The sequence below is a fragment of the Myotis daubentonii genome, chromosome 8 (genome assembly GCF_963259705.1).
Source record: "Myotis daubentonii chromosome 8, mMyoDau2.1, whole genome shotgun sequence".
NCBI lineage: Eukaryota > Metazoa > Chordata > Mammalia > Chiroptera > Vespertilionidae > Myotis > Myotis daubentonii.
Window position 1 is genome coordinate 60,977,350 of NC_081847.1, and position 27,619 is coordinate 61,004,968.

A 27,619-nucleotide genomic window follows, 5' to 3' on the forward strand; every position below is an offset into this window, starting at 1 on the left:
TTTTCTCCTTCACCATCTACTGATGACATGTAGCTACATGAGACTCCTTCAGGAACACACAAAATAAAGGTACCCAGGGAGAGTAGCATAGGGCATTTGCCCTAAAAATAGAAGTTATTCCAAAAAAAGCTGTGATGAAATAGAATTAATCAAACATATAAGGGCAACTACATATTTGGGGAATTGCAGAAAGGAATTAAGTCAGTCTTTACTGGATCTGCTATGCTAGGTACAGTGAAGTGCCTCTAAAGAGTCAGGCACAGTTTCAGGTATTTGACATGCATCACTTCACTGAATTTTATCAACAAGCTTATGAGGTAGGCATTATTAACCTCATCAATTTATACATAAGGAATATTCAAATAAGTTGTGTAACCACCAAGTTAATATCACAGTTAAGTAAGAGTGAGACCTGGAGTTCAAAACCAGATAAGTTTATCCAATGGCACTTGCCAGTACACTATGTTGAATTAGATTTCCAATGTAAGAGTAATTAAGAAAGAAATTAAAAATGTGGTAAGGGTACTTTTTTTACTAACATGATCAATTCATGCAATCAAATAGCAGGATACCAAAATACATGCAATGTCATTTACTCCTTCATTCACTTATTTACTAATTCACAAGTATATCAAGCATCTATTATGTGCCAGTGATAAAAATAGTATTTGAAAGATACTTAAAACTTTAAAAGAGAAAACTATGAAATACGACCAATATACTAATAAAGTAATAGAGGAATGTACAGGCAAAGAGGAGACAAGAAAAGCATTAGTTGCTTTCCCAATAGCCCCATATACTACCTTAACCCTCCTTAAACAAGAATTCACGGAAAAAACCTGATGCTCATTTTCATTGCCTTTTTCTTTTTGGGAAAACTGATGTTTGGAAGTTTAAGCCATACTGCTAAATCTTCTCTGCAGTTTGTTCTATTAAGAAAATTGTTCTCCCACAATCATTTCTCCTCTTCCTTGTGGAGTAGGACAACCATTTACCCAACTGCAGGACTGACTAGGGATGGGTAGAGCGTGAAGACTTTAAGGCAGGGTCTCCTAGAGATGAGCTGCGAGAGGCCAGAAGCTGCTTGTATTCCACAAGCCCTAAGGCATCTATGTCCATTCAAGGTTGATATATTCTGACAGACCAAATGGTAGGTGGAAGCAATTCATTTCACATTTTATGAAACGTAAAAAAGAAAGAAAACTCAGCAAGTCTAAACATCAAATCCAAATAGGGATGCATTAGAATCCCTCTCAAAGTCAGTCATGTCTGATCTATGGATTTACCATATCACAGGACACCTCAGCTGGAAATCTCTCTACCCAAAGCCATTTGACTAAAAATGAAGTCAGCCAAAGTTATTCTTCTATTGTGCTAAGAAATCAGAGCCTCTGTAGCCTGCATGCCAGGACACATGAGAGGAAATGCCAGTGTAATCTATACTAATAAAAGAGAAAAATGGTAATTGGCGTACGACGATACCCTTTTCATTGGCTAATAAGCGCTATATGCAAATTAACTGCCAACTAAGCTTGGCAGTTAACTGCCAACAAGATGGCGGTTAATTTGCATATGTAGGCACAATGCAGGGAGGCAAAAGGGAAAGCAGGAAGAAGCCCCCTGCCACTGACAGTGATCGGAAATCCAGGGGGGAGCTAAGAGCTGGGGGGCAGGGCCGCCTTTGCCCTGCCCCCCAGCCATGATCAGAGAATCAGGTGCCTTTTCCGCCCTGGCCAGTGATAGCAGGAAGTAGGGGTGGAGCCAGCGATGGGAGCTGGGCACGGTCGAAGCTGGCAGTCCCGGGATCTAGGGGTCCCTTGCCTGGGCCTAAAGCGAAGCCCACGATGGGCCTAAAGCGGGGCCGCTGCAGCTGTGGGTCCCCGCTGCCCGGGCCGGACGCCTCAGCCAGAGGCTTCCTGCAGGGGCAGGGGTGGAGCCCGCGCAATCGCGGCACCCCCCGCTGCCACTGCAGGTCCCCGCTGCCCGGGCCGGACACCTAGGCCAGGGGCGTCAGGCCTGGGCAAGGGGCCGATCCTGCGATTGGAGGGTGATGGGGGTCAACACCTGAGGGCTTCCCAGTATGTGAGAGGGGGCAGGCTAGGCTGAGGGGCACTCCCCCCACACACACACCCAGTGCAGAAATTTCATGCACCGGGCCCCTAGTAATGTAATAATCTAAAATGTGTACCTTTAGTCTTTGGTCATCAACAGCTATAATCGTAGCAACTCGAATTAACCTGGGGTTTCGTTTATCCACAACTTCAAGTTTCATATTTGGCAGAAAACCATGAGGCGACCGCTGAAACATTACAAGTGCAATAAGTCATGCAAATTTCAACTATTCAGTTAAGCTATTAAATTTTTCCTAAAATATTATTGTTCTAGTTTTATATTCAGTCTTTAGTACGATGGAATTAGTTTTAAGAGAACATAGGACTTTATGCATGTTATTTTATCCAGTTTCATAAAAACCTGTGAGAAGAGAAATGATTTTTGGTCATTTTCAAGACAGCTAAAAAGACAAATAATTCATTAATGATCACATCAAGGTTGTAAAACAGTGGTTCTCAACCTTCTGGCCCTTTAAATACAGTTCCTCATGTTGTGACCCAACCAAAAAATTATTTTCGTTGCTACTTCATAACTGTAATGTTGCTACTGTTATGAATCGTAATGTAAATATCTGATACGCAGGATGGTCTTAGGCGACCCCTGTGAAAGGGTCGTTCGACTGCCAAAGGGATCGCGACCCACAGGTTGAGAACCACTGTTCTAAAAGGATCTTATTACAGTTTATCCATTGGTTTACTTATTTTTTCCTTCTGAAATTAACCTTGTAAATTAAGAAATTGTTGACTATTCTCACTGCCCACTTTTTGAGTGTATGACCCAGAAGACAAAATTATTTAATTAGGAAAGATAACCATAATCTTTTATAAATCTAAATTTTGAAATAATATTTAGATAAAAGCTTCATAATTTCAAACTGGCAAACTATTATAAAATCATGCCACAATGTAATTTAAAGATATAACCTATACTTTTTTTTTTTTACCTTATCTGTAACATAAGCATGTTAAACTGTATTAATTTAAGTTTCTCCCAAGACTTAAAATGCCAGGGATCAGGAGTCTATAATGATGAACACTCAGGCAATAATAAAGAAAATGGAGTCAGAAAAATATACCAGGACATACACTGAAAATGAGGAAATTTAACAAAATCAAAGTCAAAAGACAACTCTGACAGTACTTATAGGTTGGCAAAAAGTTTCACTTGAAAGCTACTACACATAAAAGTGTTCGATTGACTTCATTGAAAATGTAAGTGCAGTGAACTTCTTAAGCCTAGAAATGGCGATAGGAAATAAAATCCTCATAATTTGTGAGTAATAAACTGTTAATCTTTCACAAGATCTGGTTTGTTTCTCTCCAGCTTTTGTGGAAGCATATTTTCTTTCTAAAATGCATTATTAAATCTAGTAAACAGAGTATATTGACTATGAGGAAGTCTCTGATCCCTGAAAATCATTCTGTTTCCCCCAAGGTCACTGGCCTGACAACCCAGGGATTGTTTGTACTGCAGATGTTAAAGCTTGAGGTGAATCCATAATAACCCAAGTTGCCTTCTTAGCTAATTTTTTTCATAATTTTTTATTTTCTTGTAATTTTCCTTTTGGAAAACTAAAATGAATTTTTGACAGAAAGCAAGAGAGAGGAAGACTAAAAGCAACTCGTATTTTTGCTAAGCATATTTTTAGAATTCTTAAAATCCTCTCTAACAGTTCAGAACTTCTAGCCTTCTTAATTTAATCATACCTCTCTCCGCCAAATTTTGCCTATTTTAAGAAAATTTAAAACAAAATAAAACAACCTTAGCCAGTTTGGCTCAGTAGATAGAGCATCAGCCTGTGAGCTGAAGGGTCCCGGGATCAATTCCAGGCAAGGGCACATGCTCGGGTTGCAGGCTCGATCCCCATGTTTCTATCTTACTCTCTCTTTACCTTCCTCTCTAAAATCAATATATATGTGTGTGTATATATATGTGTGTGTGTGTGTGTGTGTGTGTGTGTGTGTGTGTGTATGAAACAACATTTTGTTTTAAACCCTTTTTGATTCCTAGAAAACTTTCAGTAAATGGAATCATATGTAGAAACTCACTATATAAAATTCTGATTAAAGACGAGTTGGGGAGCCTGGAGCAAACCATTAGGGTTGAAAGAGAACAACATTTGAAAACTACTGGTGTAGAACATAAATATTTCTAACTATACTATCAAAGCACTATCTTTTACAAAGTAATTTATACTTTGGTCAATCCTGAAATAAATTCAAATTTGACCTTTAAATAATTAGTATTCTAACCAATGCTATAAGCACTATTTCCCTCAAAATGGATAAAACTGTAATGCTCAGGCTACAAACAATTCCTATTTTACTAAGGCACCATTGACATTGAAACAACTCCAAGACATGAAAGTTGTGGACTTATAGAACCGGAAATGAAGGACTTGCTCATCAGAGGTTGATGAGGAGCTTTCAATATCACTAGTGTAGGATTCCTGTGTTTTTCAAGCTGGGGAATTATCACCTATATTTATGCACAGGAACAACAGTAAATGAGTCGTCTCCCTTGCATTTTTAAATAAAAGCAAGGCAGATTGGTCATGAAAATAACACGAGTTTAAAAAAGGATATACTAGAATAACTTAAAACTGCCAAATAAAGGCATGACTCAACATGGACATTATTTAAAGTTGAGAATGTATATGGATACAAACTTACCATTTTAAATACTTTGGCAGGAACTGCACTAGTTTGAGTAGCTTCCAGATATTCTGCCCAGGAAAAATTTTCTGGATCAGGATAACCTGAAAAATACATATAAATATCTAAAGATTACTCATTGATATTTTGATTCCCTTATACTATAAGACATTTGATAATCATAACACCTACTGTTATTTGAATGCTCACAATTTAGCCTCTCTGCTAAGAACATCACATGTATTACCTAACATAAGCCTATGAGAACCTCTGAGAGGGCTTTTTTGACTCACTAAAGTACAAGAGCATTCATTTACTGGTTCATTCATTCACTCAACAAGGATAAGCAGGTTGGCCAAGATCAAATGGGGATATGAGTACTTGGCAGAGCCAGCTCACACCCAGATAGCCTCCTCACAAATTTTAAAAAACTCACAAGCAGAGTCTAATGTCAAAGCATGAACTTAATATAGAATCTCTCCAATAATGCTGCATCTATTTGGTTTTGTAATTATAATCTCCCAGGTTTGCTATTATTACTTTGATTTAAAATATATATATTGGTAAAACATGGTATAAAACACTCTATATTTTTAAAAATTTCCATCTAATTGGGTTTTTTGTTTTTCTATGTTGGTGTTATTTTATTCCTAATTACATTTGCCAGAGGACTGTCAAACTTGTGTGTAATTTTTTTCCTTTTAAGAAATAAGTACTTAGATTTATTCATCAGTTCTATTATTTTCTTTTGTCTCTTCTAATTATCTCATTTGCTGATTTTATTCTTACGCTTTCCTTCCTCTTATTTCCCTTAGGTCTGTTTTATACTTGTCTTGCCAAATTGAACTGTAATAGAATTTTTTCTTTTTTTAAATAATAGGGACACTTAAGACTATGAACTAGTCACCATTGTCCCTGAATACAGCTTTAGACCTCTAGACAAACTTTCACAAAATACTTATTTTTCTTTTACCTTCTGAAAACTAATTATATTTACAACAAGATGCCATATTTGTTACTTGGTCATCACTCAGGTCTGAAAGCACATGGAGAACTCTTTGAACTACAGTATGGACTCTCATTATCTCAGGCACTTGTCAAAGAGCTCATTTTGTAACTGATTATTTTAAAATAAGGCCGAAATGAAGAATATTCAGAATAGACTAAGGAAACAGAGTCTCTTCTATGTCTAGTGAGATCACCAAAAAACAACCACCAACCTGTCTACATGGCTGAGCTCTGAGCAGAATTGCCTTTGAAAAGCGCATGGCACCTACCTAATATAACCCAACATTTGGTAACTGGCAGGCATTTGCAATGGGGGATTCTCTCTCTCTCTCTCTCTCTCTCTCTCTCTTTCTCAATATCCAACATTATAGAAAAACACACTGGTTATTTTGCTTCTAATTTTCTCTCAATTTCACTAACTACATAACATTCCACTGAGTAATTGTTCCTCATGTTGTCCTTTTTGTTCTTTGTTATATCCTCAGCTCCTAGCTGTGCCTCACACTTAGCAGGCACTTATTAATATCTGTTCAATTAATTAATTAGTAATTTATAATTTTCTTTGAATTCCTACATTGCTTATGTCAACAGAATTTATAGGAAATTGCACAATGCCATTTGAAATATAGCAATTATTTGTGTTCCTAAAAAACCTTAATGGTTAATGTTATAATTAAATAAAATAGTTATACTATAAATTTTGCTAATGTAATTTTAGCTTTGTAAGATAATTATGAAGTAAAGTTAAATTGTCAAAACATTAATTCACTAAAATATTTCTGTTTGCTCATCAAACATCTAGAATATTTGATAAGCAAGTCCAGCCAATTTATGATTCTAGAAACCAATTGCTGTTGTTACTACAAAATATGTTTCATTAGTTCCCAAAGTATTAATTATTATAGCTTTATTCTGTGGAAATAAACTTGCATTTCACACTCATTCACAACAAGTCTGATTAGTAGAATTACAATTTAAAAATGTAGAAATAGCCGAAACCGGTTTGGCTCAGTGGATAGAGCGTCAGCCTGCGGACTGAAAGGTCCCAGGTTCGATTCCGGTCAAGGGCATGTACCTGGGTTGCGGGCACATCCCCAGTGGGAGATGTGCAAGAGGCACCTAATCGATGTTTCTCTCTCATCAATGTTTCTAACTCTCTATCTCTCTCCCTTCCACTCTGTAAAAAATCAATTATATATATATATATATATATATATATATATATATATATATATATATATATATATAATGTAGAAATAAGCATATACCTCTGTTACATTCTAAATTCCACAGAAATATCAATACAGGCAGTTTTAAGTAATTTTTTATCAATAGAGAAAATGCTGAATTAATTTTGACACAACACATCATGGAATATTATATAGTCTTTATAAAAAAAGAATTAGAACTATATTAAATGAGTTAAAAGAGATTTATTATAAGACATAGTTGAGCAAGATAAAATGAGATAGAAAAATATGTATAAATATAATCCCATTTTTATAGCATGAACAAATTTTAAAAGGACATGAACATATGGATGTATGAATGTGTATGTGTGCATGTACATGCAATTGTATAGGAATTAGCAAAATATGTATAGCATACAATGTCTAATGGTTCAAACGTTTTCCTTTTTCTCTTGGGAAAATAACTGAGCAGCTACATTTCCTGGACTCTTATTCCATGAAAGGAATAAGTAGAAACGATGTAATAAGCCACTTCAAGTTTGGCCCCTAAAGCCCTCTCCTGTGCCATCAGCAGCTCTTTTCCCAGCCTCAGACTTCATTGAAAGAGTCACAAGGACCTGGAAGAGACCCAGTTCCAGAATAATTGCATAGAGCAGAACCAACCCTTATCAACCATGACTGCCCTACTACAGGAGCAAGAAATTGATTCTTAATGTGTTCAGGCACTAAAATTTTGGATCAATTTGATATACTCATTAGCTCATGGTAATTAATATTTGAAATAATTCACCAGGTCCAAGGATTTTATTTGTTGGAAGATTTTTGATTACTAATTCAATCTGTATATATAAAGTATTTTATTTGAAATATTTTTAAAAAGAAATGTGATTTATTATATAGTTTTATATACTAGGACTTGTGGATAAAATGTAAGCAAAATAAATACAGTCCATGTAACACAATATTCATAGAAAATTTTACCAATAATTTGAGAAATCTGGTATTCTTTTAATTTTTATCTTTTACTTTTAAACTTTTAATATTGTTGTTAGAAGAAATAAACTTTATGGAGGGTAATATGGAAATATTTATCAAATGCTTAAATTTTTTTCTATATTCTCTAATCCAATAATTCCACATATATCCATAAAGAAATAGCAAATATATGTAACCATTTCTTTAAAAGGATGTCTTCCAACATTATTTAAAAACTGGAAAAATGGTAATGTTAAATACAAAGGAAAACCCTAAATAAACTGTGTTGGCTTCATAATATAAAGAAGTACACAGTCATTGGTAACTAGGTCCACAAAGACTATTTAAAGAAAATTATATTTTCAAATGAAATGGGGGAAAGGGTTATCAAAGCAGTATGAACGCTAAGATAACAATTATAATTTTTAAACATAAAGTTAAGTAAAGAGACAAAAATATTGAAAAATAAATGAAAATAATAATGGTAAACTCTAATGGTGGGATTATATTTAATTTATTCATTATAACATTTCATATTTTACACATTTCCTATCCTATCTAATAAAAGAGAAAAATGGTAATTGGCGTACAACGATACCCTTTTCATTGGCTAATCAGGGCTATATGCAAATTAACTGCCAACTAAGACTGGCAGTTAACTGCCAACATAGGCGCAATGCTGGGAGGCGAAAGGGGAAGGAGGGAAGAAGCTGCCTGCCGCTGACTGCAATCGGAAACCCAGGCGGCAGCCAAGAGCCAGAGAACCCAGCTGCCTTTGCTCGGAGAAGCCAGGCCTCCTTTGCCGGCTTCTGTGATAAGAGAACCTGGCTGCCTTTGCCTGCCCTGGGCCAGTAATGGGAGAAGCTGGGTGGGGCAGGGAAGAGGCGGATGTCTGCCTGGCTTCTCAGATCACTGATCACCAGTGATGTGAGAACACCCAGAGGCGGGGCCAGAGGCCAGGCTGCATAGCTGCCTGGGGACACCATCTGGACCCCAGGGGCGACGCAGCCAGGCCCCAGAAGGAGACCCAGGGCCTGGGGCTGAGTTGCAGCTGTGGTACGCAATCCAGTGCCTGGGCTGAGGAGACCCAGAAGGAGACCCAGGCGCCGGGGCTGTTTTTGCCGCTGGGGCACGCCATCCCGTCCGGGGGCGATACAGCCAGGCCCCAGAAGGAGACCCAGGCACCAGGGCTGTATCGCTGCTGGGGCACGCGATCCAGTACCTGGGCTGAGGAGACCCAGAAGGAGACCCAGGGGCCTCGCAAGAGGAGAGTCTCCATGGTCAGATGGCGTGGTGTCGGGACAGGAATAAAGACCCGAGGTGACTCAGATGCCTGGCCACAGGGTTAGACCAGCCAGCAGGGCCTTTCAGTTGGGACTGGGGTGGGGGTGGGGCGAGGGAGGCAAGCCGGAAATAGAGAACTACAACTCCCAGGAGGCTTAGCGGCCAGGGCCTGGGTGCCTGGCTGTGAAATCAGATGGGCTGTAGTTTCACAAGCCACTTTAAACTAGAGGCTTGCAAGGTTGGAAGTTCTGCGTCGGGAGCCAGGGAGAAATGGAGCTGGAGCAGAGAGAGGGGTCCATGGTAGCCATGGGCTTTGAGGAGTTCTCAGCACCTCCCGGCTGGGAGCTGGCGCTGCCTCCGCTGAAGGTGGTCACTTCCTGGAGAGCGAGCTTGAGACTGAAGTGGAGTTCGTGTCTGGGGGTCTGGGCAGCTCCAGCCTCCAGGAGCGAGACGAAGAGGAGGCGGCAGCCTGAGGCCAGCAAGGGCGGCGCCAACGGGAACTCAATCGCAGGAAGTACCAGGCGCTGGATCGGCGCTGCAGGGAGATTGAGCAGGCGAAGGAGCGGGTCCTGAACAGGCTCCATCAGATATAGAGGATAACATGGAGACTCCAGCAGGAGCGGAGGTTCCTCATGAAGGTGCTGGACTCCTACGGTGACAACTACCGGGCCAGCCAGTTCACCATCTTACTGGAGGACGAGGGCAGCCAGGGCAGAGACGCCCCCAACCCAGGCAACGCTGAGAACGAGCCTCCAGAGAAAGAGGGGCTGTCCCCGCCCAGGAGGACGCCAGCGCCCACAGAAGCCAGCAGCCCAGCCCCTGGCAAGGGGCCCAGCAGTTGGAAGAGGTGGCGAGTGCCATAGGAAGGGCACTGGGCAGGAGTCCCGCTGACTCCGGAGCTGGCCCCCGTGCAGATAAAGGTGGAGGAAGACTTTGGCTTCTAAGCCCTCGAGGCTCTGGACTTAAGTTGGGTTTCTCGGGGGCCAGACAAGCTGCTGGCCTACCCCACCCTAGCCAGCTCCCTCTTTGACTGACCCCCCAATAAATGGACCCAATGCAAAAAAAAAAAAGCTTACAGAGGCATGTTTATAGGATCAAATAGTATAAATATAGATGTAACAGGACAATAAAAAGAGAACCTGGCTATGATGATAACCTGAACGCTGCCTCTGTGTCATTCCTTCTTTGGGAACCCCTGGACCTGCTGGGGCTGGACCCTAACATTCCTCTTCTTATAAGGACTTCAGTGAGATGGGCTAAGGGTCCCACTGGAACTGCCACAATTTAATGTAATCCCCTCTTTAAAGATCTTATCTCCATATACAGGTACATTCTGAGGTTCTGGGGATTAGGATTTTAACATACATTTTGTTGATTACCCAAATCAGCCCTTAACAACCAGCATGTTTCAGAAAGTAGATTCCTACAGGGTTATTTACCAAACATTCAGAAGTATTTTTAAAAGAGCTAAGCCCCTCGCCCACCGTGTGGGCCCCTCCCAGCGAAGAGCGAAGGCCTGGGTTCCGGGCACCGGAGGAAAACTGGTGCCAGCAGCCAGGGGAAGGGGCCCCCAAGGGGCTCCAGATTGTGAGAGGGCACAGGGTGGGCTGAGGGACCCACCCGAGTGCACAAATTTTTGTGCACCGGGCCTCTAGTAGTTTTATAATAAGAAAAATACACAATTAATTTCTATTTTAAAGAAGTTTAACTATAAGATGTGCACTGCTTCATTCTTTATGTATAAGAATTCAATGGTAAAACAAAATTTAATTCACAAAGAGTAGAATTTAGTTGATCGAACACTCTTTATAGCAAAAGAGAATGCTATCCTTTTACACTGTGACTATAAAAAGTGTTGGGAATTCACTCTGTGTGAGATGCCTTGGGGAAACAGTGATATGATTTGCAATCAAGTTAAACAAGAGAACAAATAATGGTATCTTATGCTGCAGCGGCAGGATCACTCACTGATGGAATCACAGTAATATCCTATGGGGACTATGGTAGTAGAATGTCTACTTGAGGCACAGACACATAACATAAAACAATATTGCACATTGTATCAAATGGCTATAAAAACTGTCTCACACTTAGCAAAATATGCAAGTTTAATTTGTTTTCTCACTTGGAGTGGCTTTTTGTTATCACATTAAAATGCATTTACTGTAGAACATGGTATTTACAAGAAAAGAGTCTTATAAGGTCAAGAACCAAATTTATTTCCCTGGCCCATCAACTTGCAGAGCCCTCTAGACCATAAGAAATTCTGATTAAATAGCTTATTCATGTCTTCTTATTCAGTCACTTGCCAAATCAAGTAAGTAGCAATCCAAGTGGTCTACCTCTTCTTAACCCCATTCCCACAGCCCTGGTGAAGGTCTATACTCCTATTTTCACATACCATGAATCTCTTTAATGGTCTTTTACTCCCCTTTCTCATCTGGCCTACTACTGCCAAATAAATGCTCCCTAACCATGGTTGCAGCAGAGATTTCACTATCCCTTCTCATTCTCACTTTTAAAGATCTTTCATAAAATTCTTTTCCTACTAATTCCTTATCAATGCTCCAAAACAAAAGTGAAACCCATTTTGGTTTTGTGTATACTGTCATCTTGCTTTTGTGTATTCTGTCCCTTCTACCTAATATCCTCTTTGACCCCATATCGCAGTTAAAATTTTGCAGATCCTTCAAAGACTATTGCAAACACTGCTTCAAATACCAAGATGTCCACATATGAAGTTGAAATTTACTTCTCCCTCTCCTGTGTTCCCAGCCCTCTACTAAAAGTTTCCTTCCAACACAGGCAGAAACAGGACTTAAAGCAACATGATGAGGAGGAAACAGCAAAGAGTTCCTGAAGTCCACTAACAGGGCCTGCTACTAGTCCCCAACACACCACATGAGATGTCTGGGCCGGCTACCTGATCTCTCTGGACCTCAGTTCTTCAACTAGGAAATTGAAATAACTGACAACAATTCACAAAGTTGCCATAAACAGTTAAATATGTGAAGTCATATAGGACATTTAAGAAAAATGAGGTTCAAAACAAAAGTTCAAAATACACTAAATATGATGGCTATAAACAAAAGCACAAACAAGTGTTAGGAAGGATATAGAGAAAATGGAACCCTCACAACTGCTGGTGGGAATGTAAAATGGGGCACTTCCTGTGGTAGAGTCTAAAATACTGCTCCTACGTTTCTACCCTAGAGAACTGAAAACACGTTCACGCAAACACTTATACACAAAGGTTCCTTTTGTAACTTCAGCTAAAATTCCAGTAGATTGATTCTGAAGGAGCAGAAGCCCCAGCCATATTTGTTAGTCCTCTCTAGAAATATACTGAATAAAATATGTAACAGCTTGGATTAAATTTATATCAGTGAAAAGCACCTTTACATTTTATAATTTACATGTTTTAAGAACTGGCCTTTTTTCCCCCCTCTTTATCTTTGAAGAGGCTCTTTTACTGGCGCCTATGAGAATCTGAGTATGCACCAGAGGCACCTGTACAGATTTCACATGCTGTTCCACTTTCAGACTTAATTGCTCTCAGGAGTGCAATTACACACACACACACACACACACACACACACACACACACACACATACACACATTATGATATAGTAAATACATTTTTTCTGACAATAAAACCATAAAATAAGATGTAATGCAAAAATCTATATACATAAATAATGCTTAAAATATAAATTCACTTTAAGTAAAATAACTATGGCTAACAAATTTTGGAGCCAAGTTATTAACAGAAACAGATAATATTAATTTATTTTCATTTTTTACTACATATAAACTATAAATATATATAAACATATAAACATAAACATATAAACATGTAAACATATAGACATAGACACAGACACAGATCTATATATAGATTATAGATATATATGTGGATATAGATATAGATATATAGATATAGAGAGAGATAGAGATAGAGATAGAGATATATAGATACAGGCATATAGATATAGATACAGATATACAGAGAGAGCTGGTTGGTTTTCCTTTTAAAATCTCATGTTTAAATTCCTGTTTGTGAACTACCTGTGTACACAGAATTCTATTAATCTGTCTCATGGACCTTTCTACTATCTATGACTTCATTCATATCTTTCCTTTGTTTTGCAGTTAATAGGGACCTATCATCTTTGGTGCACTCATATAGGCCAGAATAATCATAACTCATCACAAGTTTTAAGCAATTTTGTTTATTGCTAAACTTTGCTTTAACCCAATTTTTACTCACATTTTCTTTGTGTATATTTTCTTTGCACTCCACTCTCTTGTTCACACCTCAATTAAGTGGTTAATCTACTTGTATTTTCATTTTACATATCACCTATCAAATGGGAAGTGTCCTGGGGTTCAAAGAAGGCTACCAGGAAGGGTCAACCCTCTCAACGCCATAAGAGGAAACCCCTTATGACAGAGTTAAATCCCTCATTAAGACAAGTAATCATACTGTGAACATTTTAGCTAACTAAAATTTTGAAATGATGTTCATACTGTTTTTCAGTAGCACTAACAGCAGCTTTAGATACTCTATTAGGATATAAACATTTTTCAAAAGTGAATGACATTATAAATATAGACACAAAATTGCTCAACAAAATATTAGCAAGCCAAGTCCAACAACATGTTGGAAATATTTGTGTGACACACACACACACGTGCGAGATTTTCCCCCAGGGAACACAAGATTGGTTCAGTATACAAAAAGCAATCACCATATTAACACAATATTTACAGAATAAAGAACCATACCTTGATGATAAAACAAACTAGGAATAGAAGGGAACTTCCTCAATATCATAAAAAGCATAAATAAACAAATGGATAAAAAAGAAGTGGCACATATATACAATGGAGTATTACTCATCCATAAAAATAATGAACTCTTGCCATCTGCAACAACTTGGATGGACCTAGATGGTATTATGCTAAGTGAAATGGGTCAGAGAAAGAAAGATAAGTGCCATGTGATTTCACTTATATGTAGAATCTAAAAAACAAAATAAATGAACATTTAAAAAACAGAAACAAATTCATCAATACAGAGAACAATTATGATCACTGCTAGATGGGAGGGGGTTTGAGAGGATGGGTGCAAAAGGAGAAGGGATTAAGATGTGCAAATTAGTTATAAAAACAGTCAGGAGAATGCAAGGCATAGCATAGGAAATATGGTTAATGATCCTATCTAATAAAAGAGAAACACGATAATTGGCATATGACCGCTACCCTTCCCATTGGCTAATCAGTGAGATATGCAAATTAACTGCCAGCCAAGATGGCGGCCGGCAGCCAGGCAGCTTAAACTGAACATGAGGCTTGCTTGCTTCAGTGACGGAGGACTGCAACGTTCCCCGCCGCCGCAGACTTCTGAGCTTGCAGTTTAAGAAACATAGTAACAAATATAAAGGCTAAACTAAACCCCAGAAACCAGCTTTCAGCCGGCTGGGATCTCAGAGCTGGAGTTGATACAGAGTTTCGATTATAGAACCGAAACAAACCAGATATCTGTTTTCAGCAGCTGAGGCCTCAGAGCTGGAGCCTCAGAGCTAAAGCTGGCCCAGAATAAAAAGAAAAGGAAAAAAAGGAGCAGTTGGGAGCTTCTGTCACCTGCCAGCCTGAAAACAGCCTTCAGCCCCTCACCCAGACTGGCCAGGCACCCCAGTGGGGACCCCCACCCTGAAGGGTGTGTGACCAGCTGCAAACAGCCATCATCCCCTCACCCAGGCTGGCCAGGCACCCAGTGGGTAGCCCCACCCTGATCCAGGACACCCTTCAGGGCAAACCAGCCAGCCCCCACCCATGCACCAGGCCTCTATTCTATATAGTAAAAGGGTAATATGCCTCCCAGCACCGGGATCAGCGGAGCCCCGAGGCCTCCCGGCACCGGGATCAGTGTGACAGGGGGCAGCGCCCAAACCCCATGATTGCCCTGTGGCTCTGTGTGTGACAGGGGGTGGGGCCACAACCTCCCTATCTGCCCTGCTCTGTTCGTGACGGGAAGGCGCCCCAACCCCCTGATTGGCCCTGCTCTGTGCCTGATAGGGGGGAGCTCCCCAACCCCCTGATTGCCCTGCGGCTCTTGTGTGACAGGGTGCGGTGCCCCAACCCCCCCACCCCACGGGCCCTGCTCTGTGTGTGACGGGGTAGAGCCATAACCTCCCCATCGGCCCTGCCCTGACTGTGACAGTGGCGGCACCCCAACCCCCTGATCCGCCCTGCTCTGTGTGTGACAGGGGGCGGTGCCCCAACTCCCCTATCGGCCCTACTCTTTGAGTGACAGGGGGGAGCTCCCCAACCTCCTAATGGGCCCAGCTCTGTGAGTGACAGGGGGGAGGTCCCCAATCCCCTGATTGACTCTGCTCTGTGTGTGACAGGGTATGGAACCTTAACCCCCCTGATGGGCCCTGCTCTGTGAGTGACAGGGCATGGCACCGCAACCTCCCCATCGGCCCTACCCTGAGTGTGACTGAGCGTGGCATCACAACTTCCCTATCCGCCCTGCTCTGTGCATGACATGGGGCGGCGCCCCAACTCCCCAATCGGCCCTGCTCTGAGCCCGACCAGGGGCTGCACCTAGGGATTAGGCCTGCCCTCTGCCACCCGGGAGCAGGCCTAAGCCAGCAGGTCGTTATCTCCCGAGGGGTCCCAGACTGCGAGAGGGCACAGGCCGGGCTGAGGGGACCCCCCCACCTAGTGCACAAATTTTTGTGCACCGGGCCTCTAGTATTATAATAACTATGTATGGTATCAGATGGGTAGTAGATTTATCAGGGTGATCCCTTGTTATAGAAATGTCTGATCGCTATGTTCGACATCTGAAGCTAATATAATATTTATGTTAACTGTAATTGAAAAATAAAAAATTATTTAAAACATAAAAATTAAAACATGTAAAGAAGACAATCTACATAGAAAACATTTGAAAATCATTTATACAATATGGGTTTAATAACCAGAATACATAAAAACTCCTACAATAATAATTAAGAATAGTAAAGGAATATAATACTTAAATAATAAACAATAAAAACAGCACCCAATTTTAAAAATGGGCAAATATTTAAGCAGATAAAGAAGATGTACAAATGGCCAATAACCACATGAAAAGATATTCAACATCACTGGTCATTAGAAAAAAGTAAGTCAAAAGCAGAGAGATATACTATTTCACAACCAGTAGGATGGTTTTAATCAAGAAAAGAGAAAATAACAAGTATTGACAAATATTTTAAGAAATAAAAACTGTTATACATTGCTAGTGGGAATGTAAAATGGCACAAGTACTTTGGAAAACAGTGTGTTAGCTCCTCAATATAATAAACACAGACTTATCATATGACCCAGCAATTCCACTCCTAGGTTTATGCCCAAGAGAAATGAAGACATGTCCACACAGGAAATTTTACTCAAATGTATAAAAATACTATAATTAGTAAAAAGAATACTGGAAAGTGTGTAAGGTTTAGAGGTAGCTTAACTGTGAGATTCTAATTTAAACATTATATGTCAGATAAAATATCCTAAGAATTTTAAGAACTCTTTGAGAAGACAATTTGCTCCTCAAATGAAAAATGTGCATTACTAAATTAGTCTGTGGTTTCAACCATCACTCAGATTTCAGATGGTGACAATATTCAATAAACAATTAATTCTACAGTAAAAACTACAAGCCTGGATTGAGTTCTGCTGTTATTTTATTGACTTTAGGAAGGAAATAGTTTCCTATTTACATCCAATCAGGGCCTTAAACCTGGGCCTCACCTGGGATGTGTCAGATGGGTTTCTCTCAGTCCTTGGTTCATGTTAACAATGGAATGATCTGGACCTTTTATCCTTAATGTGCTGCACAGACTATTCCTAGACTCACACAGCACCAAGAGATGGGTTATGGACTTCAACACTGAGTCCATCGTACAGTCTAGTGTGAGCAGGTAGCAAGCAGCATGGAAGTGATTTCTTTGGAGGAAAATGGAAGGGTGTGTGCTCCATCTGCAGGCATGCCAACTCCAACCACCATTCTGAGATCTGACCAACAGTTCACTTCATCTTAAAGAACACTGTCTAAAGCTAGCCTTAGCCAGTTTTACAGAAAAATAGGACAAGCAACTCTAAAGCTATCTGTGCATCAAAATCAGAGTTTGAGAAGATACTATATATTATCTTATAAAACCTTTAAAGACTAATTTAATATTTTTAATAGGGTATGGTTTTTGTTTGGCTTGTTGATTGTCTTTAATTCTTGAACTCTTTTCACTGAATTAAAAAAAAAATTGTTGAGAAATCCTAGTATTTTCCTATAACTAAGGGGGAGGGAGTAGATTTAAAAACAGCAAGATCCAGAATCATTCAAATTAAAAGGTAAGCATCTGCTCCATTCTGACACATTCCTTACTCTATATTTTTATTGAAATAAAACAGATTTCTCCTAGAACACTTGTTTTAAAAATGTTAAGATTACACAACCACTACATCTAATTCATTTTAAAATTAAACACACAGATGCATCTTTGAAATATCATCCTGAGCAAAGTAGGTCAGACAGAGAAGGTTAGAAGTCATATGATTTCACTAAGATGTCAAATATAAACCTGAAAGCAACAGATGAATGAGCAGGACAAAAAGACAAATAGAAACACATGGACATAGACAGCAGTGTGGTGGCTCCCAGAGGAAAGCATGGGTAGTAAAAGGTAAATGAGTCGCCCTAACTGGTTTGGCTCAGTGGATAGAGCATCAGCCTGCGGACTAAAGGGTCCCAGGTTTGATTCCGGTCAAGGACATGTGCCTTGGTTGCCAGCACATTCCCAGTAGGGAGTGTGCAGGAAGCAGCTGATCAATGTTTCTCTCTCATTGATGTTTCTAACTCTCTATCCCTCTCCCTTCCTCTCTGTAAAAAATCAATAAAATATATTTTCTTAAAGAAAGGTAAATGAGTCAAATATATAGTAATGGAAGCAGACTTGACTTTGGGTGGTGAACACGATGCAATATACAGATGATGTACCTTAGAATTGCACATTTGAAACCTATATAATTTTATTAGCCAATATCACCCTTATAAATTTAATAAAAAATGGCGGAATTGAAACAGCAAATCTCTAAGGAATGTTTCTTAATATTCCTGTAACGAGAAAAAAAATATAATAACTAGAGAGTCCTTACTTCAGTATTTAGCTGTCATTAAGTTGGCTTGGTAAAGGGATCTGGCAAGTCATTATTAATTCTCACTTCTTAGATTTCTTATATCCAACTCCAAAGCTAAGTATATTTAATAATCTGAGGCTCAATTAATGAATTAACATAAATTATGAGATAAATTATGTAGCTAGAAATAGCTTGTTTTAAATGTTGATCTATAGTAATAGCACTCATTTTGTTGGATAAAAACACTTAGCAATTTTTTTTAATGTCTAATTCACCTTTACAAAACAGTCTATTTTCATTATGGGGAAGGATGTGCAGATTTTAGATATTCGGGTTACTTGGTGGCCAACAGAACCTTGCACAGTATTTTCATCATACACTTTTTATTTAAATGTGGTTTATATAAATGAAAATAAGAATGACCATTACCACTCACACAGAATGACTTAAAAGAACACCCAGCATGTCCACTCACCTTGGGGTGCTATCAGAGTTCTTCCATTCTCCTGACACCAACCAACAGGCTGGACGTAGGGACTATTTACATCACACCTGCAAAAACAGGATTCTATTTAGGCCCCATATTATTCAAGGCCAGACAAATAATCCAAGAGTAATGAACGTTCTGCATATGGAGAGATATCATGGAAAATATTATTTCATAGCTAAAACATTAGTTTATAGCTAAAGAGAATTAGAAGTAATTTTAGTACTATATGTTGCAAGCTGAGTGACCCAACTTCTCTTTTACATAACCTTCTTGAAATTTAAAAGTATAAAATAAAAAGTATTTGACTAAAACATGAACTTCCAGTAACATCCCCAAAGAATGGACATTTTAATAAACCTCTTCTACCACTTCTTGCTAGCAGCAAGGAAAAATATTAATAGGCCAGTCCAAATTTATGGACAGCCCAATCAGATTCCACATGACTACACATTCCTTTTGTCTCCTTTTCAAAGAATTCAGACTCCACTCCCTAAGACACAGACAGCAATTGATCATTACTCTGCTCCTTAGTTCAAGGAAGGAATCAAGGTATCCTTCTGAGGCAGGGACTTGTTGGTTATTCAGCACATTCTATGAAGAAATGCTACTAAAATTATTTTGCCATGCCCTTTTCCATACGTCAGGTTTTTGCCTGGAAAACCCTTCTAACTCATGCAATGTTTGTTTAATGGCACTGTAGCATCTTCTCTGCTCCCACAGGCTTTCAAATAATTCACTCCATCCTCCCTGAATCATTCCTTTGAAAAATACGACAGGGCGAGTTCAACATTTTCCAGGAAAAAATATTGCAAGTTCTTATCTTCCTCTTCACGAAAATGCTTCCCTTACAAACTAGACAAAATACAGCGAAGTGCCCTGAACTGGTCATATTATTTTGGATGGGGCCTCATTAGGCAACCTCTCGTGGAATGAAGGAAACGTTTCTCGGGCTCAAATTCAACAATTTGTGTGGTAGTGAATTCCTGTTGTTCATAACGTCAAAAACAGAACAGCGACAATACTGGAATGAAAAGAAATTCTTAACACAAAACACAAACACACAAAAATAAAACACACAATGGTGTCTCACCAGTAGTCGTAAATATCATCCCAATTGTCAAAATGCACTAGCAAGCGGTCCTCAACAATATCTGCTATGGTTGCCACACACACCAGTGAAGGGTTCTTCCTGTCGACAGCCTCCAGCTTCATTCCCACCTGAAATTCTTTAGGCATTGGCCCGTTCTAACACAGCGCCAGAAAGAAACAGGACACCAAACAGGACAGAGCATGGTCAGAACTTCTATGATGTTTAGCATCAGAAAAGTCTACAGGGTCTCAACACTTCCCCTTCTGAATAAAGCCAGCAAATGCCAGTAAAAATAACCCAACAAACTGTTAGGAAGCTTATATTCAGAACAAAGATCGAAAGATTAGCTTTTACATTGTGCTGTTCCTTTCTTTGTCCAGATAGGCTTATTTCCCTTATCAGGGTCATCTTCCTTCTTCTTCAATTCTTACAGTAATTTGTATGAATTTTAAAATATGATGTTTACTGAATACAGTAGTATCAAATAATTTCCTCGGCTCCCCAGAGGCTTTGTTTCCAAATACCACTCTTTAGCACCAAAATTATTTACTTTGATCAGATCTGAAATTAGTGACTTTTTCAATATTTAAGGAATACATGTAGTAACCCACAAATAAAATTATAATTGAAATATCCAAATGCTCTTTATTATCTGCACATATTTTTAGTATTAAAAAATACTAAAGACTATGATTTACAAAATATTAAAATGACAAAACCCCACTTTCATAAAACTATAATTAGCCAGCCCTGAGAATTAGAAAGTATATGTTCTATATCTCCTATATCTGGTGACTAGAAGAGGGTTTTCCTACTTCTTTACTATATATACTGACCCCTGAGTTTTGTTTTCCTTAAGCACCTTACATTTTTCAAAGCAATTTCACATTTCTTTCCCTGATACATTCTATGAACCATATAGAGAAACTGTATAACACTGATTTCAACATCAGGACACTGAAGCTTGGAAAAGCTGGGTAGGTGTCCTACACAGGGACTCGGCCCACAGGTGCAAGACTCTAGGCTTCCCACCCCTTTCCCTGATGTGTGGCCTCTCTGCTGGGCCCATGGGCTCAGAGGAGGTAGGGCTGTGACTTATCCTCATTCTCTCCTTAAGACTTGCTAGGTTGCTGTGGACATAGATGGTATGAGTATACTCTACTCAAATTCTCATGCACTTCTTGAATCTGTATAAAATGTTACCCTCATTGTTATTACACAAAAATCCAACTAGGATGGGTACATTCAAAGTCTCTCTGGGGCGTTTACTGGTCTCAAAACACCAAAATTAACTTTAAATGATTAACTCACAAAAAGCACAGGAAAAAAAAAAACATTTATGAAAGGCATTTTAAATTTTAGAAGGCTTTAAATATAAAGTTTTCAACTCTCCATCTAAAGTATTTAATTATATGTTTAAAGGGAAGAAAAAGATATGCCTATAAGAAACTGACATATTAAGTGAAAAAAGGTCAACAGGAAGCTAGGAATTCTTTAAAAATTAAAGTACAACATAATATATAGTGGATATTTAAAAATTTAAGCTCAAAGAAAAATCTAATTTATACTGAGGGAGAAAATACTTACAGAACTTCTGTTTCTGAATAATTTCTTGGGAGCATTTTGGTATTTGCAGGCCTTCAAATAATTCATCCAAACAAATTTATCTTTTCTATAACCTAAAAAAAGTATAGATTATTCAAGATACCCACAAATGTAACCATGTGCATGCTAAATATATAATTCTTATTCAGTCTTCTTCCAGAAATTAAATGTCCTTTAGCAGAACACAAAAGATTTAAATTAAAATCTCTAGGTTTTTTCAATGTTGTTGGTTATTTTTGTGGGGTTTTTTTGTTATTTCTACAACTCTTTTCCTTTAATTTAAATTCTTTATTGTTTAAAGTATTACATATGTCTCTTTTTCCCCCCATTGACCTCTCCCCGGCCTTTCCCGCTCCCCAGCACATGCCCTCACCTCCCCTGGGGCGGGGGGGTGGGGGCGGGGAGAGTGTGGTGGTGGTAAGGGATCTTTCAATGTTTTTTCATGTATAAACTTCAAAACTGTTGAGTTTGATTTCCCATCTACAAATTTTTAAAATTCATTAAGATATGGAATTGGTACCCTGGTTGCTTGGCGGATGTCTCATATCCCATTAGGACTTTCCAAAATGGTCAAAGGAAGGAGACATATTATTATCTGCACATATTTTTAGTATTAAAAAATACTAAAGACTATGATTTATAAAATATTAAAATGACAAAACCCCACTTTCATGAAACTATAATTAGCCAGCCCTGGGAATTAGAAAATATACGTTCTATATCTCCTATATCTGGTAACTAGAAGAGGGTTTTCTTACTTCTCTAGGTTTTCCTCATCACTCCAGAAGAAGCCGTATCATCGAGGCCACCAGATGTCCTGGTGGTACAATAATCCAGGTGCCAGACACTTGGTGTAAATTACAGAAATACCTTCACAATCCAAAGACCATCCAGCTTTCTGATCCATAGCTTTGTAGATTCCCCTAAAAAAATGCATCCTCCTCCCATCCATGTGCCCTAAAGTGGTTCACAGGGTGCTGGCCCAAAGAAAACGGGTTCTAGACCAGTATTATACTCAGAATAAAAGTCAAACCTTTCAAAGCCAGGCTGCATCTCCATTTCTCCTGGTTTCCCGCCTTCGCTGCTCTGTTCTAGCCACATTCATCTCCTTGTGATTCCTCAAGCACACTGACCCCAGGACGTTTACTGTTGCTTTTGTCTCCAACAACTGCTCTTATCCATGCAGCCACATTGCCTTCTCTCTCCTTTCGCCCACATATCTGTCAGACGCCACTTTCTCAGGCATTTCCTCATCACACTAAGTCAGAGTGTCCCTGTGATGCTCTCTGACCTCCCACCCCTTAACTGCCTGATACTGAATCTTTGTCTTTGTTTATATTATACTTCCCCACTAGAATGAAAACCCCATGAAGGCAGAGACTGTTTATCTTATTCAGTCCTATATCCCCAGTGCCTGCACAGAGTAAGGGCTCCATCAATATGTACCAAATGAATGAACCTATGGCCTATTATCAGCTTCCACAAAATCCAGCAGTTAATCTTAAGGTATTCTGCTATTAGTCTCAGGGACAGATGCCAGAGGGGACCCTGAGTTGGTTACTAAGAATAAAATGACTATATACTAACTCCAGAAGTTTCCAGGGTCATCAAATCATCTAATATCAAAGAAGACTTTATACAGAAACTAGAGGCCTGATGCACAAAGATTCGTGCAAGAATGGGTCTTCCTTCCCCTGGCTGCCAGCACTGCCTTCACTCTGGCCAGAGCCGCCTTTCTGCCTAGGCTCTAGCCCAGAGCTGCCTTTCCGCCTTCCGACACTGCCCAGAAGCCCAGAGAGTCTGGGACGGTTGGGACCGCCTGCGTCATCACCATGGCGATGACACAAGCCTCCTGCCCCTCCCCCAGCTGCTCTTGGTGCCTGAGTATGCAAATTAACCCACCATCTTTGTTGGGTTAATTTGCATACTCATTCCTGATTGGCTGGTGGGTGTCATGAAGGTACGGTCAATTTGCATCTTTCTCTTTTATTAGTGTAGATTTGTATGCAATGCAATGAGCCCATTGGCATTTCAACTGGTCAAATCCTCACCTCACTAGCACATAGCAAATAAAAATGGCTTCAGTCACATTTGCCAGTCTTTATCTTTTGGTATAAAACAACAACAAAATTAGGTTATTGGCCCAAAGAAAACAGGTTCAATAAATATTTTTGGATCAGTGAAATATTTTCTCTTTCATATTTCTCTGTTTTCCTGTGATTTCTGTTGGAAACAGTGTCAGTGAATCAAGTTTCTCACTGCACAATATCATTGACTGAGATTTCATTATTTTAGATATTTCATTTTAATCACAATTTAAGCATTAGTTTCTTTATTCCTCATAAAGTTTAATAAACTTTATTTAAAATAAAATGCTATCATAAGATTTTAATTCTGTTACCTAGTTGTTTTATCAGAATCTCTGACTCAAGCAGTCATTGATGCTTTTATTAAAAAGACATTTATTTCTAAGAATCATATCCTTACAGAATTACTCCTTTTTGATGACCAAACTTTCATTTCGAAAACCAAATCACACCAGGATCTCATTATTCTTTCATGAAATGTTGTTAAAATAAAGCTGAAATAACCACTCACTCTCTTTCCATCCTTGCTTACCCTTAGGGATATGCAATTCGTGTTTGGTCTTTCCACACCACCCTATTGGATGAATGTCAGGGGAACCAGCATTGGTCCAAAAATCGTAGCAGCTTAAATAACCATCAAAATGAAGCCTTAGACGGTAACCACACACCTGCAAAATGGAATGTTTGCAATCATTCATTGTGTTATGTATTTGAAGTATACAAAACATTAACAAAATATTCATATATTCTGTCATTTCTATCAACATATGCGACCCAATCCCTCCATCTAAATGTGTTTGTATTATAGAACAAATTTATAGACAACATCTAAATAAGACAAAATACACTTGTCTTTCAAGTACCTAAAATTTTTTTCTGCAAAAAATTTTCAATCTAGAAATATGAGGTCAATTTACACATCTATTCAATGAGTTTATTTATTAACCCAATACCTGTCAAATATTCCTTTCAGAAACCCCATCTCCTACTGTCTGGCTTGGAGTCATATCCCAAGATAGAGTAAGCTAAAGTACAAAGCAAAAGCCAAATAGATGTGGCCTTATTTAAACTCTAACATATAAATCCAGCATACTCAATAAAGGAAATAATAAAACAGTCTGAGAAATACATTCTCTAGACATGCTGTATAAGTTTAATAGTTATAATTAATCAGTAAATTAAGTGAACAGAGATTTCTATATTTGATGCTATTAAAAATATACAGCTCTTTTGTCAACTTAGTAATATAAAATGTTTAATAAATATGACATTTTATAAGCCATTTACTTTCATCAATGGCTCTTTATATAATTTTCACAAAATGCATATATTTATGGGAAATACATAATTCATATGCATGGATATTTTTTATATGCATTTCTCATTAGTTTAGCTAAAACTTTAATAATTTTGTCTCCTCTAATGGATGAAAGCAACATTGTGGGATTCACTGATTGTTATCAACCTCAGGTGAAAGCTATTTACCAATTAAATCAAGACTACCTGCTAAGGATGAAGAACTTACTAAAAAAAAAAACAAAAACTAATCTTCAGAGGAAAAAGATCATTAAGAAACATATTTCACCCATCATTGACTAAAATAAAATCATAATGTACTGGAACTTGTTTAGAACAGAAAGTACCCAATTTATTATTCTCTAGAAAATTCTCTTCTGTCACTTCACTGTGCATTTAGCTCAAGATGATAACACCATCTCTTACCTCAGATACAGAAAGTACACAAAACACAGATGGATGTCGGGGGTCAATGCCTTCTAATCTCATTCCAACCTGAAAACCATTTTCGTATTCTGGAAAGGATTGGTCCTGTGAGATTTCATGATATAACATTAGCCACTGAAATATATTCACAATTTGATATTAAAACACGGTGTGGCTATATATACAATCAGGAATTTACTGTACTATCTGGAAGCTCAGTACTAGAGCTAAAGATAGAAAGATGCCCTTATATACTTGACCCTGAAGGACAGTTTGATCATAATTATGTGCTTTGAAATAATTCATCTACAAAGTTTATGCCCTGTGAATTCCCGAATTATTCCTTTTGCTCATTTTTCATTAATGATTTGAAGGAGCTCTTCCTGTACTCTGGAAACAATCCTTTGCTGATTATAATATAACCTACTCGCAGTCTGTGACTTGGCTCTTCACTTTGTTTATGATGACTCTGTTGTGGAGAATTTTTTAAAAATTTAATGTATTAAAATATATCAATTACTTCCTATACATGTTGTACAGTTAGCCTATGAAATCCCCAGCAACCCTGAACTTACACAGATATCCTCCTAGTGCTCTTTTAAAGTTGTGTTCTTCATATTTAAATGTACAATGCAACTGGAATTGACTTTTTCTATGGTGTGAGGTAGGGGTCTATTTTTTCATATGGAAAACAAAGTATTGAACAAAATATTTTGAATAGTCCACTGATCTGTACAGTTATCTCTGTGAAACATATTTTTGGGTCTCTATTTTTTTCCTTTTTATTCTGTTCACTGGCTTATCTGTTTATAGTGAGTCTTTCTATCAAGAAAGCAATCTTAATCATATTGAGTTTTATAATTCAGCAACTTGCTCCCCTCCACTTAATCCTATCATTTATCTGGCCAAGATGGTTTAAATTTTCACATAGACTAAAAAATGCTGTGTCATGCTTATTTCTGTGTACCTTTTAATTCTTATTGCTATTGTAAATGAAATCTAATTCATAATAAACTTTCTAATTTGTTCCCATTCATTATTATTTAGTTTAATACTGGTATTATTTCCCAGAACGTTGCTGAATTACTATTTGTTTTGAGCAGTTTCAAGCAGATTCCACATTACTAGTCAATTTATTCTTAATTGCAAATAAACTTATAAGTATACTAATGGAAAATGATTATTAAAATCTAATTCAAAGAGCTGCTTTCTAACCACTAATGGCATTACCATTTATTACTGCTTAACACATGAATGCCTATTTTTAAAGTAAAATTTATTCTTTTGAAGAACTCTTTGCATTTGGAAATGTCAAACTTAGAGTTGCAAGAACAAAACAGTAAAGAGAATACTTATAGCCTTTGCCAAGGCTTATTAGCATTCCACCTCATTTGCTTTACCATTTTCATTTGCTCCCTTGCTCTCGTGTCTGTGTGTATACAGAAATAGATATACATATACATGCGCATATGATTTTTTTCTGAATCATTTGAGGGTCCTTTACTCCTAAATACTAAATATTTTCCTTAAGAGCAGTATACTAGCATTCTCCCTATGAATAAACACATTCTCTTACATAAAAATAGCTAATTTATCAGCCTCTGTAAATGTAATATTTACACAACACTTTTAACTAATCTTCCATTCATGTTCAACTTTTTCTGATCTATCCAACAATGAACTTTATATCATATTTCTCCATCCAGAATAAAATTCAGTGTAGAGTCAGATATTAAATTTAGTTGGCATGTATCTTTAGTCTTCCTTAATCTGGAACATTCTCCATAGCATTTCTTTATCTTTTATAACACTGACATTTTTAAAGAACATAGTCTTTCCTCTCCTTCATTTTATTAAAATAGAAAGTTTCTCATTTTGGATTTGTCTGACGTTTCCTTCTGATTAGATTCAGGTATACATTCTTTTGCCAGTATACTACATGGGTGATGATGTTTGTGTCCTTTTTAGGATATCACATCTGCAGCCACATGATGATCATGAGTCTCCCCATTGGTGATGTTAATTTTGATCACACAACTACAATGTTGTCCAGTTCCTTCACTATACAATCACATGCAGATCACACATACAAATACATACACACATAAACATGCACGCATATATGCAAATCTATGTACACATATGTATTTTTTGGAATCATAAGTTCAAACAGATTCATCTAATTTCAATCCATCCCCAAAGGGCTTATTCTGCCTTT

At 38.2% G+C, this 27,619-nt stretch overlaps 1 protein-coding gene across 1 annotated transcript in view; it reads right to left on the bottom strand.

Annotated features, from left to right (window-relative positions):
• Nucleotides 1-27,619, bottom strand: part of L3MBTL4 (L3MBTL histone methyl-lysine binding protein 4) — a 336,612-nt gene that overhangs the window by 198,314 nt on the left and 110,679 nt on the right. The window contains 7 exon segments of the mRNA XM_059704912.1: nt 2,189-2,299; nt 4,785-4,870; nt 18,883-18,959; nt 19,988-20,142; nt 21,575-21,666; nt 24,212-24,347; nt 25,402-25,506. Coding sequence (XP_059560895.1) covers nt 2,189-2,299; nt 4,785-4,870; nt 18,883-18,959; nt 19,988-20,142; nt 21,575-21,666; nt 24,212-24,347; nt 25,402-25,506 — 762 coding nt within the window.